Source organism: Trichosurus vulpecula, chromosome 3 (genome assembly GCF_011100635.1).
Source record: "Trichosurus vulpecula isolate mTriVul1 chromosome 3, mTriVul1.pri, whole genome shotgun sequence".
NCBI classification, from domain to species: Eukaryota; Metazoa; Chordata; class Mammalia; order Diprotodontia; family Phalangeridae; genus Trichosurus; species Trichosurus vulpecula.
In genome coordinates, this window is record NC_050575.1 from 326,934,813 (window position 1) to 326,954,589 (window position 19,777).

The 19,777-nt window shown below is 35.4% G+C and overlaps 1 protein-coding gene across 2 annotated transcripts in view; it reads left to right on the forward strand.

Annotated features, from left to right (window-relative positions):
- USP34 (ubiquitin specific peptidase 34) overlaps positions 1–19,777 on the forward strand; it is a 317,435-nt gene that overhangs the window by 158,398 nt on the left and 139,260 nt on the right. For both annotated transcript variants that reach the window (XM_036750464.1, XM_036750465.1), the window contains 4 exons: positions 9,933–10,048; positions 11,050–11,177; positions 13,533–13,622; positions 17,202–17,297. In XM_036750464.1, the coding sequence (XP_036606359.1) occupies positions 9,933–10,048; positions 11,050–11,177; positions 13,533–13,622; positions 17,202–17,297 (430 nt within the window). The remainder of the gene's footprint in view (positions 1–9,932; positions 10,049–11,049; positions 11,178–13,532; positions 13,623–17,201; positions 17,298–19,777) is intronic.

Sequence of the window (19,777 nt, forward strand, 5' to 3'; positions counted from 1 at the left end):
TGAGGCAGGTTCAGATGAATTTGGAAGTTAATGGCCTGGCCAGACTGGTCTAATTGTTGTACCCTTTATAGGCTATTCCACCTTCTCCTCTTTTCATAACTTATTCTTTTGCTTAGAATGCTCATCTTCATTTCTTTGAGCCATCATCTACCTACAGTACTGAGATGACATTGCCATATCCTGAAGGAAGAAGCTATTCATGACTCCTTCATTTTTTTTTTCCTTCAGTGTTTAGTCCTACTCCTTTTAACCTTTAAAAAAAAATACACACCCATATATCCTATTTGTATTTGTCTTTGAACGTATGGTAATACTTCAGTAAAATATAAAGTCTTTGAAGGCATGGCTTGTCTCCCTTTTTAATTTATATCCCCAGCTCATAGCATACAAAAAGCAGTTAATACTTATTAATTCTTTGATCTTAAGATCCAAAGTATTGTATGTAAAACAAATCCTTTGCTTTCCCCACTAAAATTAATTTCCTTCTTTCTGTCACCCTTTCACTTCCAAATTCAAGATCATTCTTGTCTTTACCTCAGTCTTTGTTTACAGTCAGTTGTCATATCTTAATGATTTTTGCCTCCATTACATCTCTTGTATTTTGTTCCTTTATTTCTATTCACTTGAGTACTTTCTTGTTTTAGGTTGTCATCACCTCACATCAACTATTGGAGTAGCTCCATCCTTCCAATCTCTTCCTTTTCTAAACCCTACTCTACTGCTACAATTCACTTCCCAAGTCATAGATCTTACCATGACATTCACTTGTTCAAAAATTTTTCTCAAGGGACTCCTTTTTGCGACTAACACAAATCTTTACCTTGGCATTTAAAACCACAGCTGTTTCTTTTCTTTTTAAAGTTTTATTGATTATTTTTCTTGGACTGTGGCTGACATTCCCCTGAAACTCTACCTCCTCATTTCCTCCCTAATTGACCATATCTAAGAACTGTAATGTAGCACATCCATAGATAGAAAGGAAGAAGTTATGTGTCATCATTCTTTTGAGAGTCAAGAAGGGTCACTAAGTTGATCTTAGTTCTGTTGTCTTTTATTTTTATTTTTCTCTCCCGATTTGTGGTTATACTTGTCTGTTATTCTTTTGGTTATTTTTCATTATGAATAGTTAATTCAAGTCTTGGCAAACTCCTCTAAATGGTTCATATTCATTCTTATGGTGAAATAATATTCCATTAAATCCATAAACCACAATTTGTTCAGCCATTCTCCAATCAGTGGGAATTTTTTTTTGTTATAAATATTTTGATATGTATTAAGTATATTCCCAATATTAGTAGTATTTCTAGGTTAAAGAGTATGAATAGTTTAGAATTCTAGTCTAGTCCTATATTGTTTTCATTAACATTTGAACTCCATCTGCTCTGCCAACATTCATTATTTCTATTCCTTTATCATTTCAGCCAGTTTCCTTGGTGGGATGTAAACCTTCAGTTATTTCAACTTGCATTTCTCTTTTTAACAATTTGGAAGAATCTTTAAAAAAGTTATTGAGAGTTTTAGTTTTTTTTTTTTTTTTTTTTTTTTTGGAACTTTTGTTCTAATCTTTGACCACTTGTCATTTGGGGAATATATTCATATCTATATAGTTTTGATATTAGATCTTTATGAAGGACATTTGATTTTTTGTTGAAAGATTGTCATCACTCTTCTAACTTAAATTTATATATTAGAATGTTAAACACCTATGTTAGATATCTATGAGAAGATATGAAAGGTATATGTATTGAAGGAAAAACTATTTGTACTCCAGAAACCCGTAACTTAAATATACTCTCATGGATATGAGTATGTAAAAAGGATAAATTGGGTTTAGGACACTAGATGTAGCTTAGAATTTTGAAAAATGGCTTTGTAAAGCCTGTTTCAGTATCTTATTTATTTCCTTTCTCTTTTTTTTCCAATGATTTGATCCTTATTCATGGTTATTTGAAGCAGACCATGAGGCTGCAATAAGAAGGAGAAAAATACCTTAGATTAGGCAGTAAATTTATTCCTAGAGATCACTGCTAAATCAAGTAGTTACTAACAGAATTGTGACAGAAACAGAATTTTCCTTGCCATTGTTTTTCCATCTCTATTCCTTACTTGTTGCAATTTCTCTATTTAAAAGGTTGCTATCCTAACAACTTAATGTTATCAGCTCATTGAGCAAAAAGCCCCAGATAAATTTTTAGTGAATTCTATCATACACCAAAAGAATCTACTGTTAAGTAAATTTTTTTCAAAGAAAGAAAATTCTACCTAACTTGTTTTGTAATATGAATATGGCCTTAATAGCTAAGCTGGGGAGTGGGGAGGAGAAGAGAGGAAAAAGCTATAGACCAATATCTGTAATATTGATAAAAAATATCAATGCAGAGGCTACAACAAAATATTAAGAAGATCATGTGGTACATCGAGGCTGGATTTTTATCAGTATTTAGTGGTTATTTCAATGTTAGAACTATGTGAAAAGAAGTAACTATTTAATAACAAAAAAGCAAAAATTACATTATACTATCAAGAGATGTTGAAACTTTTGAAAAAGTAACATAATGATTTTTCTTGAAAATAAGGTAGAAGAATAAAATGGTTAATAGTATCTATCCAAAACCAAGGACCAGCATTATATGTAATGGAGGAATTCTAGAATCACTTCTAATGAGAACATGGGTAGAAGAAGGAAATACATTATCACCACTACAATTTAATAGAGTACTACAAATGCTAATAGCTATAGCAGCAAAACAAGAAAAAGGAGGAAATGAGGCTAGAAAAGTTGGAAAAAAAATTGTCACTTTCATGTGATTGCTAAGGTACAGAACCCTAAAGAGTCAACTAAAAATTAAAATTAGGCATTATAGTAATAGGTAAAATAAACCTATATAAATCATTAACATAGCAACAGAATCCAGCAGGAAGTGATAAAAGGAGAAATTTTTCTCAATATAATTACAGAAGGTATAAAATATTTGACGCTCATTTGATCTACGTGAATATGACTACAAAAAGTTCTTTGCTCTAGGAGTCGGCAGATTACAAGTGGACCTTAGGCAAAATTTAGGCACTTGCTTCTGTAACTTTCATGAGTTAAGAATGGTTTTTACAGAGTTTTATTTTTTAAGCTCTTATTTCTTTGTTTATGTAAAGTTTTAATGAGCTAACAAAATATAACAACTTTATTTAAAAATGTAAAAACCACCCTTAGCCCCATGGTTGACCCTGGGGTTTACTTTTTGAACTCCTAAATATTTGCAGAATTATAAATTAATAGCTCTTGATTAGACGTTGTCAAGATAACAAAAATGATAATTTTTCTTAAATTTATTTACTTATTCAGTGTTCTACCAATTATTATTGAAAGATTACTTTATAGAGCTAGAGAAAAATGGTAATATTAATTTTGAGGAATAAAAGTTCAAGAGTCTCAAGGAAAGTAATGGGGAAATAAAGGCTGGAAAGCAGGGGCTGTAACAGTACCATTTCTCAAAATAAACTATAAAGTGGTAATCATCAATGTTTTGATATGGCTAAAAATTAGAAATATTAATTAGTGGAACAGGTTAGATAAACAATGTATAGGTGTAAGTGAATGTGTTAATTAAGCTCAGAGGCCCCAGCTACTGCTGTAGGGACTCACCATTTGACAAAAATCAATATGTGACTTTGAAATAAAATGTCACCTTATAAATTAGAGGAGCATGTGAGGAAGTACTTTTCACAGCAGTGGAGTAACAAGGGACTCATTACCAAGCAAGAAATAGAAGTATTACAGAAGATAAAAATGATAATTTTCTTAACATCAAATGGAAATGTTTTTGCGTAAGCATAATCAGCACACTTAAAATAAGAAGATAAGCAATTACAGGAGTGAGCCAGCAAAATCTTTATAACAGGTTTCTTTGATAAAGGTCTTATCTCCAGAATATAAGAACAATGTTCACATGTATAAGTCAATGTTTACCCTTCAGAAGTAAAGTACAAACAGCTTAGAGAGATGCAGGATTCTTGGCTCATTATGAAGGAAGATAAAATTTTATTTTACAATGATAGTAATAATTTGAAGTACTTTTATGATGCCCTGAAGGCTTTTTATGGACTGGTGTGCTACAGTGCCTCTCAGCTCCTCATGCTGGTAGGGCCAGATTGATTAGTGATAAGGAGATGGGCTGAAACTTCCATGGTGTTCTCAACAGACCATCATTTATCAGTACTGAGGCCATTGAGCATGTACCTCAAGTTGAAGTCAATTCCTTTCTAGCTGAACTTCCAACTGAAGAAGGGATTTCGAATGCCATTTGGCTCCTCTTATGTGGCAAAGTGCTTAGTGCTGATTCTAATCCCAGCTGAAATTTACATGGTGGCGGGGATCTACTGCTTACTTAAGAGTCGATGGAAAATTTCTGGGTTATATGGCAAGAGGAGGTTATCCTCTAGGATTCCTAGGATGTTGCCTCCATTGTCCTTCTCTGGAAAGGAAAGTGAAATAGGTTGTCCTGTGACAATCACAGGTTGGGTGGTGAGGGGTGGGAGATAGTTGCCAGAGTCCTCCTGATCCTACACCTGGAAGATGGTTACCTACCTGAGAGCCAGTGTGGCTTCAGAAAGGGCCAAGGAATAGTTGATATGGTGTTTGCTGCCCAACAACTCTAGTAGAAATGTCAGGAGTGGAATAGAGGTTAGTATACAACATTCGTTGATGTAACCAAGGCCAAGGCCTTTGATGTTGTCAGTCGTGAGGGTTTGTGGAAAATCATGGCAAAATTTGGTTGCCTGGAGAATACTATCAGTTTCGTGATGGCATACCTGCATGTGTTCTGGATAATGGACAATGCTCCTGTGCTTTCCCAGTCAGCACTGGAGTGAAGTATGTGGTTGCTCCCGTGCTTTTAGCATGATGTTTTCAGCAATGTTGTTGGATGTCTTCAGTGAGGAGGACTATTTCATCAAGGTTAGCTACTGCATATAAATTTATTTAACTTGAAAAGTCAAGACTAAAGGGCAGGGAGAGTTGGTGCATGACTTTTTGTTCACAGATGCCTGTGCAGTCAATTCAGCCTCTGGCTTAGACACAACAGACTATGGATCAATTCTCTGCTGTTTGTGGTAATTTGGCCTAACAATTAACACCAAGAAAATAGAAGTTCTCAACTAGCCAGTACCACACTATCCATACATGGAACTGTCAGTTACAACAAATGGAGAAATTTTGAAATCTGTGGATAAGTTTCACTTGCCTTGGCAGTATGTTTTCCAGGGATGTCCACAGAGATGATGTGATTGATGGATACATCGCTAGAGCTAGCTCAGTGTTTGGGAGGCTTTGAACTGCCAAGCATTCAGACTCTACTGCAGAGAGTGCAAGTCTGATGTGTTGGCCACATTTTTCAGTTGCCAAATAGAGAACTCATACAAGACAAGTGCTCACATGGAGGTCAGAAGAAGAGATGCAAAGACACCCTGAAGATCTCTCTGAAAAACATGGGAATTTTATTGTGAGACATGGGAGATACTGGCACAGGCTTCCCAGCATGGCATGACCACATCAAAGAACGTACTCTGTGAGCAAAGCAGAATTGCAGTACCTCAAAAGGCATCTGCACTCCAGATGTTCGTACGGTCTCTTTGTGCCTGACCTTCAGTAGAGTTCAAGCTTGTATTGATCTGATCAGCCACAGTCAGACTTCACTGTACCTTCACCCCAATATAGTGATGTCATTTTGTCTTCTTCAAGAATGAAGGACAATAACAACAATATTCAAAATATTAGAAACTCTTTCAAATGTATAAAAGCACATTCCTCAGTAGATAAATGGTCAGCGTTTATAAACGTACAGTTCTCAAAGAAAACTATTAAAGCAAGAAGCTATAAAGAAAGCAAACTATTAAAAACAATTTGAAAAAGTGCTCCAAAACAATTAGAGAAATGCAAATTATAACAACTTGGAGCTTCTGCCGTGTACGCACCACATCAGCAAGATAATGAAAAGTGGCAACTGTTGCCAGTGATTAGAGAATATGGGCTGTTGAACTGTTGATTTTGCTATCAGTTAGTAAAGTCTTTTCAGGAAAAATTAATATTCTACGCAGTAAATCACTAAAATAAACTTGTATTTTGATGTTTTTAAAATGCGGAGAAGTGAGTAGAAATAATTTTAGTAGGAGCACAGGTAGGTAGAGAAGCTTTGAAATTATATATTGTAAATTTATTCTATTCTGAAAAGGAAAAGCACGTTGTATGTAATAGAGATCCAAGGCATCATCTCCCTTCTTCATTGCTTTATTTTCTGTTTGGAAATGCTCCTTTTATTGTGGCGCAGTGGCTAAAAAGCTGGACGTGGAATGTGGAAGACCTGAGTGTTCAGGTCTAGCCCCAGACTTTTCTAGTTGTATGACTCTGACTAAGTCACTTCACTTCCTACTTGCCTACGTATTCTCTTCAGTGAAATGGGGATGATAGCACCTACCTTCCAGGTTTTTGTGAGGATGTTAACCTTAGAGCACTATTGAAATTCTAGTTGTTTTTCTTAATTGTAGCACCCCATGGAGCCAAGGAATTGCTAGCACCTTGTGGCATATTGGTAATGGATAAAGAAGAGAGGTTGAAATATATCATTTTGAGTAGATACTATAACCCAGGGGTGGGGAACCTGTGGCCTCAAGGCCACAAGTGGCCTTCTAGGTCCCTGGGTGTGGCCTTTTGACTGACTCCCAAGTTTTACAGAACAAATCCTTTTGGTAAGGGCATTTGTTCTGTGAAATTTGGATTCAATCAAAGGTCTTCCCTTGAGGACCTAGAGGGCCACATGGGGCCTAGGGGATGTAGGTTCCCCACCCCTGCATAACCCAGGGGTCTGTATATTTGGTTTGTACATTTGGGCTTGGCATTGATGCTCCTTGCTAGAACTGACTCCAACAATGAGTGAAGTGGCTCACTGGCAAGCAATACTTTTCTTGAAGAATCATTGTGAAATAATTTTAGCTTTTATAGAATCATAGATTTACAAGTAGAAGCAACTTAAAAGAAACTGATATGCAGAAAGGTGAAGTCATTTGCTCTAGATCACTCAGTCACCACGTGTCTGAAGTGAGATTGTAGGTGATCTATTCCTTCCAAGCCAGGGCTTTCTCCATTGCTCTATGTTGTCTCATAAATAATCATAGCAAATGTAAACCTTTAAGATTTACGGTGCGTTCTACAGAGGTATCTCTTTTGATCCTTACAGGAAACCTATGGTGGAGATGCAATTGTCACACCCCTATTAAAGATGAGGAAGTGGATGAAGTGATGTGCCTAGGATCATAGAGCTAGGAAGCCTAGGAGGCAGGACTGGAACTCAGGGCTTTCTGTTTCCCTATTTTCTCTACTGTATCATCTGACTTCCTCAGCCAAGCTCTTAAAAAAATCTATCTATGCTTTTTGCCTCCATTTCTGTTCTTTTCACTCTTTTCTAGATACTCTGCAATCTGGCTTTCACCTTACCTCTGAAGTGAAACTACCCTGAAAGTTTGTTGTGAGCAAAAAATTGCTAAATCTGATGGCTTTTTCCTTGTTCTCATCTTTTGTGACTTCCTTGCAGCAGTCAACACTGTTGAATACTCTCCTCCTGGATACCCCAATCTTTGTATTTTTTGTGACACTGTTCTCTCCTTTTATGAGTACTGTGCATCATCTTCTATATTCAGTCCCTCTGTTTAGAGTCCTTTTCTCTCTATATACTTACTTGATAACAAAATCAGTTTCCATGGGTTTAGTTACCATCACTATACAGATGGTTCTTAGGACCGTATGTCCTCCTTTCATTTCTTTTCTTTGATCCATTCTGGCATCACAAAACGCCTATTGCATATTTCTAATGAGTTGTTCAGGGGGCTTCTGACATGTAGCATGTCCAAAATAGAAGTCATCTTCTTTACTCTGAGATGGTAATACAATATAACGCACATATATAAAGCTCTTTAAGGTATTCAGATTGCTTTATGTAGACTACCTCATTTGATCTCACAACAACTCTACCCACTGTCTATGGGCCTTTTTGCTGTTCCTCTCACACACCACTTCATCTCTGTCTGCATGCTTTCGCAGTATCTTTTCCTCCATCTCTTAGAATCCCTATTTTCCTGTAAGGTTCAGCTCAAGCAATTTCTTCCTCATAAAAACCTTTACTGACATCCCCTCCCCCAGCATCTGTTGCTGCTTCTCCTCTCCCTCCCTACCTGAAATTTCCCTATTATTTTGTATACACCTTTGTTTTTATATATTATCTCTTCTGACTTTTTTTCAGCTCATAGAAATTACTAACTGTTTTTGAATGTCTACTAAGCTAGTGCAGTATCTGGCATGCTTAATGAATACTTGTTGATATATTTAATAATTATATTATTTACTATACCATAAGAAACATTCTAACAGAGTCCATGAGGGTCTAGTAATAAAAGCAACTTTGGTAAAGGAAACAAAATATAAATTTAAGGGTTAGAAGTTAGATTAGGAGTAAATGGAAAGGTGTAATGTACTTGAAGAGTTGAAGAAGAGAGAAAATGGGAACACAGAGAATATCAAGAGAAGAATTTGAGGATTATAAAATTGGTGTTTTTTCAGTGTCATATATTAAAATGTTTTCTATTTTTATTATCCCTACTATTCCATAATTGCTGATTTAGGTGAAAGATTGTGAAGGAACGCCTAAGATAAGTTAGCCAGACTTTTAGTAAAGTTGAGCCAGGATGTCTCTTGTACTTAATCATGATCAGGTTTGGAGAGAGTCCTTAACAGTGGCACATTAGATTTTGAAGAATTAAGCAAGCTAAGCTTGAATTGATACATGTTGATATTGACAACAAGCAAGTATATTGCTATCTCTCCTTCATGTCACTTTCTCACAATGATTATAATGTTCTGCTTCACATGGTGGGGAAGCTTGCATATATAGAAAGGTATTTGTGGCGTCTTTTTCAAATACTTTTTCTTTTTTTTCTTCTAATTTTTTTTCCAGTTACATGTATAAAATTTGTTTCTGAAATTTCAAGTTCCAAATTCTTTCTCTCTCCCTTTCCATGTTCCCTCCTCTGTTATTGAGAAGGCAAGCAGTTTGATGATATTTTTAAAATGATTTTTTTTTCGAGTTACTTATGTGGTATATAGTATTTCATAAGATTGATATATTTGAGAAGACCATTGATGTATAGTGTGCTTGGTTTGTTAAAGGTGTGTTTCTGTAGTAGTATTAATAGAAATCTGAGTGATCTTTAAATAGAATTCTGTGTCAGTGTGATAGCAGTCATATGGACTTGAAAATGATCAGAATGGTGTATAATTTTGAATTAGTGTAACAATGTTGCATCCTATTTTCAGGCCTGCTCCTGGCTGAAGAGCATGTACAAGGTAGAGAAGCCGAATGGCACGCTGAATAGAGAGTTGACCCTTGGAGTCAGGAAGATGACCTGGATTCCAACCTTGTCTTGGCCCTTGTGTGTCCCTAGGCAAGTCACTGAACCTTTCAGTGCTCCTTGCAGGGCTTTTAGACTGTCTGTGGCAGAGCAGTCGCTGGTCTGCATTAGTAAAGCAACTTTTCTCTGGAAAGTTTTTTCCCAGAAAGAAACTTTTTCTCTGGAATTTCCCTACACAGGTTCAGTTCAAAAATGGAAAAAGACATAAAATCACTTGAGATTGAAACCTTCATACATTTCTTTGCCCTCTTCTCATTTCTTATTTATTAGGTGTCATGAAAAAACTTCAAAGTATTTGTAAGAATAAAACTACTCTTTTTAATATAGAAAAATTTCATTTTTAAAAACTGGCTTTTGAGGAGGAATTTTTATTCTCAAAATTTGGTTTCTTCAGATTCATTAACCTAATAAATTAAGTGGAAATTTAGCTCAATTTAGTCAGCTTGTATTCAGCAATTCCATTTCTTATTTTGTCCTCACAGGCCCGGCAGTTCATAAACATCAGTACAATAGCAACGCTGTTACAGACATTAATTTGGATAATGTTTGCAAGAAAGGAAATACTTTGTTGTGGGATTTAGTCCAAGATGAAGATGCAGTAAGTTAATTTATGGAACTAAATAAAAGTATAAATAAGTTGGGCCACTTGCTATAGAAAGTGGAATGATAGCTCTCATTATGAGAAGTTTCAAAAGTGAAGGAGGTTTGATCAGTTTGTTCTGCCACATCAGTTCTTTGATTTTTAGCAACTAATTCCAATACTTTGTAGACTATTTGGGAAAATAAGTGAAGAAGGAGTCCTACCAAATTCTTTTTGTGACACAAATATGGTACTAATACCCAAACCAGGTAGAGTCAAAATAGAGAAAGAAAATTATAGACCAATTTCTCTAATGAATATTGATGCAAAAATTTTAAATAAAATATTAGCAAAAAGGTTGCAGCAACTCATCACGAGAATAATACACTATGACCAGGTAGGATTTATTCCAGGAATGCAAGGCTGGTTCAGTATTAGGAAAACTATTAGCATAATGGACTATATCAACAACAAAACTAGCAGAAACCATTAGATCATCTCAATAGATGCAGAAAAAGCCTTTGACAAAGTACAACACCCATTCCTAGAAAGCGTAGGAATAAGTGGAACCTTCCTTAAAATTATAAATAACATCTACCTAAAACCATCGACAAGCATTATTTGTACTGGGGATAAGCTAGATGCATTCCCAATAAGATCAGGGGTGAAACAAGGATGTCCATTATCACCCGTATTATTCAATTTGGTACTAGAAACGTTAGCTGTAGCAATAAGAGAAGAAAAAGAAATTGAAGGAATTAGAATAGGAAAAGAAGAAACTAAATTATCACTTTTTGCAGATGATATGTTGATTTATTTAGAGAATCAAGTAAAAAACTACTTGAAATAATAAACAACTTTAGCAAAGTTGCAGGATATAAAATAAACCCACATAAATCCTCAGCATTCCTATACATTACTGACAAAGCCCAGTGGCAGGGGTTTTTTTTTGGCCCGATGAAAGTGAATAAAATATTAATGTGAAGATTGATCAAATAATTTATTTTATTTTATTATAGATTCATCTCTCAGAAGGGTTAATAAATGAGGCAGAGAAACTTCTTTGCTCCTTAGTGTGCTGGTTTACAGATCGACAGATCCGAATGAGATTCATTGAAGGCTGTCTAGAAAATTTAGCAAACAACAGGTAAATAGGAATTTACAATATTTGGGTTAGAAGATATAGGACGTAATGTGTTAACAGCTGGCCTTGAAGTGAGGAAGTGGTCCAAGTGCCACCTCTGATACATCCTGGCTGTGTGACACTTAATTTCTCAGTACTGAATCTGTACAACCCTCTCAAGACCCTAAGTTTCAGAGAAGGCAGTGATACTCATTGGTAGAGGATGTTCCTCAACCCAGGTTTTTCTTATATCATTATAATCACAGATGCAGTTCCTATGCCTAGGCCAGCCATACTGTTGGAATGGTAGAATATGTCCCTAACACAGTATTATAGGGAAATTGAATTTTTTTTTTCTTTTGGAAATGGGAAGGATAGTCTAGACCTGTGATTTCCTTCTATTTAAGGAACTCTTGTTGTGGAAATTCCTTTCACCAATGAAGATCTGGAATTAATCATCTTAGATACCTACAGTACTGAGAATTTAAGTGGCTTGTTTATGAGTAGATAGCTAGTATTTGCCAGAGGAAGGACTTGAACCTAGGTCTTTGTCACTCCAAGGTCATGATACTTTGAGGCCTCACTGTAATTTTCATTTTTGTTATAATCGTTTTACTTCAACTTTGTTATCAACAACAAAAATTCCATAATTCTTTTCTTTTTCAGACTCCCTTGTTAGTTTCCTGTCAGTAAAGCAGGAAGAAATGTTACTGTATTCTTTTTGATTCTAACATATTTGTGGGAACACAGAATTCTGGTGATTCTGTTTTTGTTTTTAAAACATCATTTGAACTTATCAAATGTAAGGCAGTTTAAATCAGAAATAAAAATTAGGTTGGAATGTGTCTTAAAAGTTTGTGATAACCCCTTCATTCTACCATATGTGTAGATTTTTTTGTCCACACTAAAACATTCAAATAATCTCCTGTGGTTCTTGAAACAGTACTTTGTCCTAGCAATCACCTTTATTTAGATACCAACCACAAGATTCTTGCTTTTTCATTTCAGTTGCAATGATTTTTCGGTTTCTGGTTTCCCTTGGAATCTTCTGTTTTGATCATTTTGTTCTATTTCTTGGCATAGTAAAATTATGACATTTGATTAAATATTGACAGTTCAGTTACTACAGTTATAAATTGGGGAACTAGTTGACATCTGGCCAGAACTGGCAGACATTTCTAATTAAGCAGCTTATTTGGCTACTTTGATGTTATATTGATATTTATTTTAATACTGCTGTATGTAGAACTCTGGTGCTTGTTAAATATTCCCCTTTTAGCCCTTTCAGGTGCTAATTAGTTTAAAAGGTAACTCCTGCAAGTTTCTTTTTATTCATAGCTGAATAACTCAGTTTTAGAGCTTCATTTATAAATCACTTTTGTTTTTGCAATTCAAGAACTTTTATAAAATTGTAAAACTTGTCATTACTTTTGAAAACTTGTATGTGCTACAGTCCTCAGCCTAAGATTTTCAGTTCAATTTTGTCTTTGAGAATTTTCGACGTTTCTCTATTTTTTTTAAACTATCATTTTGTGGTGAGTAAATTATTTTCCACTTAGTATTTGTTCATTTTTTTAAAACCTAAATAACTACCTTTATTACTCTTCCTTTTTTGCACAAGTTGCTCATACTTTCAGTTTTCAAAGGTCTCTGTGATACATTAAATGACATTGATTTGTCTGTATACTTGAACATCTCAGTGGTAACTTTCCTGTTGTTAATTTTGTAGTATTTATCAGTCCTTTTGAAAGGCCCAATTAATTAGACAAGAAAGTCTATAATTTTTTCCATAGGCAGAATTTTATAATCTACTTCCAGGTTGTAATCCAAAAACTTATTGAAGATTTGTTGCTACTGAGGATTGTTTACAAACAAAATACTACATTGGAAACACTGTTTAAGAAACATTCATTATTCTATATTCTAATAAATTTTCAGTATGATTTCTGTGATTAAAAAGGCATCAAAAGCCACAAGAGATTGTTAATGTAGCATAATTATCTTAATTATTTACCTGGTTAAATCAGTTTAGTTCCTGTTTTTTATAAAACTCAAAGCCATTATATTGAAATTATATTTTGATGTGTTTTATACCATATTATGTTACTAATCAAGAATATTTGAGACATAGTACAGAATACTTAATTTCATAGCATGAATTCACAAATTGACAGTATTATATTTCACCTAATTTCATTCCCATGTTATTAGTATTTACCAAGGAGCAATAACATCCTTTTCACTTAAAGATACTAGACTAAAATTTCATGAAATATAAATCTTGGTCTAATATGTACCTTGTATATCATCACTTGGACTGTGAAAAATAATAATAGTCAGGAAAATTTATTAAAATCGTTTCCTCTTTATCTTTTTCAGATCTGTAGTAGTCTCACTTCGTCTTCTTCCAAAATTGTTTGGTACTTTTCAGCAGTTTGGGAGTAGTTATGATACACACTGGATTACAATGTAAGTAAAGGCAGGATTATTAATTATTAAATGCAGCATTTATAAAATGTTAGTGCTAGAGTAGACGTTTGAGATCCAGTCAGTGCACAGAAGAAGAAACTGAGGTCCTGAAAAATTTGTTTTCTCAACATCACTTTCTGTTAGTGGTAGAACCAGGATTAGAACTGAGGTCTCTTGACCCCTCAACTCCGGTGTCTCAAGTCCAGTTGTTGAAATGAGTGCTCTCCAGGTCTGCCCTATTGGCCTTCTTGCCATTCTTCACATAGGATGCTCTATCTCCCATTTCCGTGATTTTGTACTGGCTGCCTCCCTTCCCTGGATTGCTCTCCCTCTTCACTTCCATTTCTTAGAATCTCTGATTTCCTTCAAGTCTCAGCCAGCTTCTTTCTTTGTTTGCTAAAAGTTTTCCTCTAAGATTACCTTCCTTCTGCTCTGTGTTGTATGTACCTTTTTGTATATATTCTTTTTTCTCCATTCGATTTTAAGCTTCTTGTTGGCAGTAATTGTTTATGTTTTCCCCTTAATCATTAGTGCTTAGTACAGTGTGTAGCATATAGTATGGGCTTAATAAAGGCTTTTACTTTTTACTTTTTTAACTTTACATTATATAAAAGTAACATAAATCAAAGTTTAAAAAGCACTTTATATACATTATTATATACATTATTATTACCATCATTTTAGGAACTGAAGTTCATAGAGGTTAAGTGACTTAGTAACTCTCATAGTGTCAGAAATGGTATTTGAATCCAGGCCTTTCTGAATCAGAGTTTATCACCCTTGTCTCTTTCATCATTCTATACTTATCAGGATAAAATAGTTGTGAATCCACCAGGTTTTGATTACCACTAGGGAAGAATCTCTATTCCCTGTCATTTAAAAGGTTTTTGCTAGTCTGACAGTCACTCTAACCTGGCTACATCCTCTTTTCTGACATTGCCACCACCTGGGTCCAGGCCTGGCTGTCCTCCATTCAGCTGTCAAAAGTGATCTGCTGAAATCACAGATGTGACCATGAATCTCCTACTCAGTAAACACCAGTATTTCCTTATCACCTCTAGGATAAATATAAAATTCTGTTTAGCTTTGAAAAAAAAACTTTTATCACATTCCCTATCTCCTTTTTCAGTGGAAGATAGAGTGAAGTGGAGAGAAATTTGTGGCAGGCAGACCATTCAGAGGGTATCGCAGTAGTCCATGAAAGGAGGTGATGAGAGTCTGCACTGGAGTGTTGGCAGTGTCAGAAGAGATAACAGACTGTATTTGAGAGATTTTAAAAAATATTTGTCTATGTTAGCACACCTAAAGCTCCTAAAACAGTACTCTTTAAATACAAAGACTTCTGTTATGTTCCATGGCTCAATGTAGTTTCTCTATTTTTCAGTCTTCCAAATAGTAGAGTGGCGTATTGGATTAGGCTGTTAATGTCTAAATCTACACATATGCTTAATCACTAACAAAAATTTGTTGAATAATTGTGATACGTCTACACACAACCTCTATGAGTATAGAAATTATTTAAATTGGTAATCTTAGCTAGATTTTGTCAGTTCATGCATTAAATAATTTAGTGCCCAAATGTTAGACATGCACCATTACCCTGACATTTATAATGATCATTTTCAGTAGTTTCAGCAAATCACAGTTAATCACTGTTTTTATTATCCCTGTGCGCAATTTAACATTGCCTAATAATAATGACTGGCACATAAAGCTTGTTAATTTATCTATTATTTGAGTATTAGATATTGAAAACCAAGAAGGCTATCCTGAGTTTTGGGGATTTTTGCAGAGTCAGTGGAGAATAAAAAATTTCTCCATGGAAAATAAATGTTAATAAAATTCAACAAAATTTTATTATGTATAGATTGTATTCAGGGCAGTGTATTGTGGGATGTATTAGGGATGACAAAGAAGAAAACAACAAAAAAGTCTCTATTCCCTAGGAGCTTACAATCTCCCAAACAGAGACATACATACGAGAAAAGTTGTCAGTGGTGGTGGTAGGAGGTGGGAAAGGGAAGGAACAGAGGAAGTAATAACATTTAGGTTCATCATGGAAGGCTTCATGGAGTGGTAAGTGGTAAGATTTGAAGAGAGATCTATGCTTCTGGCCTCAGAATGAGTTACATGAAGAAATAGAAACAAGAGATGTCAAATTCTTAAAACATTTGACTAATATAATAAGGTTTTGAAGTGTAGTAGTGTGAAATGAAGGCTAGAAAGTAAATGGGAGCCAGTTTGTCGATGGCCTTAAATGCCAGAATATTGTATTTTGTCCTAAAAGTACCACTGAAATTTTTTTGAGTGTGGAATTTACATAATCAAACCTGTGCCTTAGGGAGATTATTTTGGCATGTACCTGAGAGATGGATTGGAGCACAGAAAGACTGAAGTCAGAGAGATCAGTTAGGATGCTAGTAAAGTAGTCCAAACATGGTGGTATTATTGGGGGTGAGAGGGAGTGGTGAGTGGACAGAAGGGCACAGATAATAGAAGATATCAGAGTATTGTGGAGGCAGAAATGATGAAACATGGCATTTGATTGAATTTAAGGATACAAGGAGGGTGTAGGATGACTCTTAGGTGATTCTGGGTGAATGATATGATATTGCTCCCCCTAATACAAAGAGGTAAATCAGGAGTTGATCTAGGGTGGAAAATCATGAGTTCTATTTTGGACACGATGAGTTAAAAATGTCTGAAGAGCATTTTGTAAGAACTAAGTTGAAGTCAGTGGATATAACTGTTATTCTGAATATGTTAAGGCTGGATATATTCTCAGTGACCCATAGAAATGATGGTTGGATTCACAGAGAACTAATGGCATCACTGAGAAGAGATATGGGCTAGGACCAGAGCCCTGGGAAATACTCATTCTAGTGATTGTAAGATATTGATAATGATCTGAGAAAAGGATATTGAGGCAGATTAGTTGCACAGGTGGGAGAAGAACCAGGGGTGAATAGTATCACAGAAGCCAAGGGCCGATATGATATCAAAGAGGAAGGCGTGGTTAATGGTATGAAAAGATAAAGAGAAGTCAAACAGTGTGAGGACTGAGAAACAAGCAGTTAATTTATCAATTAGACCTTTGGTGAACTTGTTGAACAATTTAAGCGATGTCATAGTGTTGAAAACAATATTTAAAGTACTGGAGAAGTGACTTAGCATCAAATGGAAATAATGAATGTAGAAAATTTCATATAGTCTTTTGGCATAAAAACATAGGATTACAGGCAAGGTCGATTGAAGATGTATAATGGATAAGCTTCTGGAGAAAAATGCAGATCTTCTTTAGTAATACAATTAGCAAGACTTGTTCTTTTCATAAGGACCACCTTTTCCTCAGATAGGAATAAAGGAGAAGTGAATGATAGATACAGCAGTTTTAAAATGTGAAGTAGGAAAGGAGAAAGAGGTCTTCAAAGAGTAACAATATTTAAATTCTTAATAGTTTACATAGTAGAAATTGTATTTACAACTTTTTAATGCATTTTAATGTGTTTGTTATCACAAAAAAGTAAAATGAACCTTTCCTTTTTTTTTTTTTTTTTTTTTTTTTTGTAATTGGGCTAGGTGGGCTGAAAAAGAATTAAACATGATGAAGCTTTTCTTTGATAATTTGGTATACTACATTCAAGCTGTAAGAGAAGGGAGACATAAACATGCCCTGTAAGTATATGTAGCATTGTACTTAATTACATGAGTTTATAAACATATAAATCAACTCCTTTCCTCGCTCTCAGTAAACGTATTGATAGTGCACCTTTCCAATCTTTATTTTTGTAAAGTGTTTCTTCTTGCATTACCTAAAATTTTGTTATGACTTCCAGCTTCTGGTTTTTAAGAGTAATTGGTAGTATTCAGACATTGTGTCTAATTGCAGAATTCATTATATCCATTATTGTATACATTAAGTGTTGACTTGTATACAATCTCCGAGGTTATCTAGTTCAACTCATTTCACACATGGAAAAAACTGAGTCCCATGGAGGATCTCATGAGACCATCTCAATAAACTCCTTTTTATAGTTGAGGAAATTGAGGCACAAAACAACATGCTATGGCCCACAGCTCGGGAACCTAGTTATTTCAAAATAAGTATTCTGTTTTAAAAATATCCTTTCATTATATCTCCAGTCCTCCAACTAAGATAGTGTGACTTAAGGAAAACAGCTAGGTTGTACAGTGGATAGAATGCTGTACTTGGGCTGTGGAATATACAGCCTCAGACACTTAGTTGTGTGACCTAGAGCAAGTCACTTCATCTCTTTGCTTCAGTTTCCTCAGGTCAAAAGGGAGTGGGGTTGTTGTGAGGATCAAACTATATAAGAATTGTAAAGCACCTTAAGACAGTGTCTGGTTCATAGGAAGAGCTATATGATTGTTGATTTGTTATTGTTATTATATAAATTCCTTACATAGACTTTGAAATGGTCTAAGAATTATTGAAAAGCACTTAGGATGGCTTTATTGATTTTTATTATTTTATATTTTTTAATTAAAAAGATTGAATTTTTCCTGTAATCTCTACAGACATAATGAAAAGAAAAAGATATTGAACCATTCTGCTAATTTGTCCAACTATTCTAGAAAGCAATTTATAATTATACACAAAGAGTTAGTAAACAGTGAATGCCATTTGACCTAGTTTCACCACTGGCAGGCATATTTAACATTTTTTATACCGAGGTTTATCAAATCAAGGGGAACCTTGACAATGTCATCTAGCCATGATTATATCAGAGCTAATTTGACAATATATTTGATTTTTACTATTTTAAAGGTCTCTAGGAATGGTGGTTTCCATGGGTTCTCTGGTTAATGTATTTAACAGGTTTCCAAAAATTTGAAATGGTATTAATTTAAAAAAATTTTTTTAATTTAAGAACTAAGGATTCCTATCCTTTTGGTTATATTTAGTGTGAAATAAAGTGTAAAGTAATTTAGATTGCTGTAGAAAAATAGCAATATCAATTTTAGTTCTTAAGTTTAAATAGGTAATGCTCAAAAGGACTTGAAAGGTCATCTGCTATATTCTCCAAGGTGTAGGGTGTTAAGGGAGGATAAGCCTCTGGTGTAAGGGTTACCTAGCCCATTTCAGGGCTGCTTTCCACCTTTGAGGTCCCCTTGATTCACTGAACTCTCAACTGTGGCTCTGAGAAGCTGTAGCATGCACAGCGGCTGTAACCCTAATAACCCATTTTGGCAAATAGCCTAAAGCCAGGTGGCAGGTGACCAGAGGGGTCTCAGATCCATCAGTGAATTAGGGAGGTTATGTGTCCCAAGCGCATGAAGACTATTCCTGGCAGAATGGGCAGATGAAAGCAATTTTTTCCAGCGGCCACCAGCTAAAACAGGTGCTGTGGAATACTTAGGACTTGTTTAGACATTGAAGATGCCAAGACTATCCACTGCATCCCAAGCCATTGCCAGTTGTCTTCACTTTTGTCTTGCCATTGGACTTTTATGACTCTGGAAGAAAAAAGTGAGGCCAATGACTTTCTGGAACTCTGCCGCACTTAAATCCAACTCAGGTGTGAGTCAAAAGACATCACTCATACTATTTTGCCATTTTTACTTACCTCAAAGTCCTGTGCCAACAGGCAAGTGACAAAAGAGCAAATGTGGATACACTGGGAGCTGTAGTCACAACCCTGCGCACAGGTGCCTCAAGCCATAGAGTCGTCTTCTCATTGGACTGAAGTAGCATGGGATGCGATGGCCCCCTGGGTGTCTGACCAGCCTTTTAAAAAGATTGCACTGCTCACCTCCTGGCATGAGGAGGGGGCTGGAAAAGGTGCTGTAAAAATTGATTGCTTCACCAAATCCTGGCCTGTTTGCCATGCAGGTGGAGATCCTACCCTGCAGTGAAAACACAAATAAATTAGAAAAGCGTTTTGAAGATGATTCTACTCACCATCAGTACATGGCGTATGTATGTGTGTGTGTGTGTGTGTGTGTGCATGCATGTGCGCGCGCGCGAGCACATGCGCTTATGGAAAACATGAAATCTCTTAGACCTGAACGACAAAAAGTAAAAGAAAGTAGGTAACACATCCAAATAGCAGCCCTAAGTAGTGAAACAAACCTGGCAAACAAAGGCCAGCTCTCTGAAGTATGGGCTGAATACACATTCTTCTGGAGTGGCC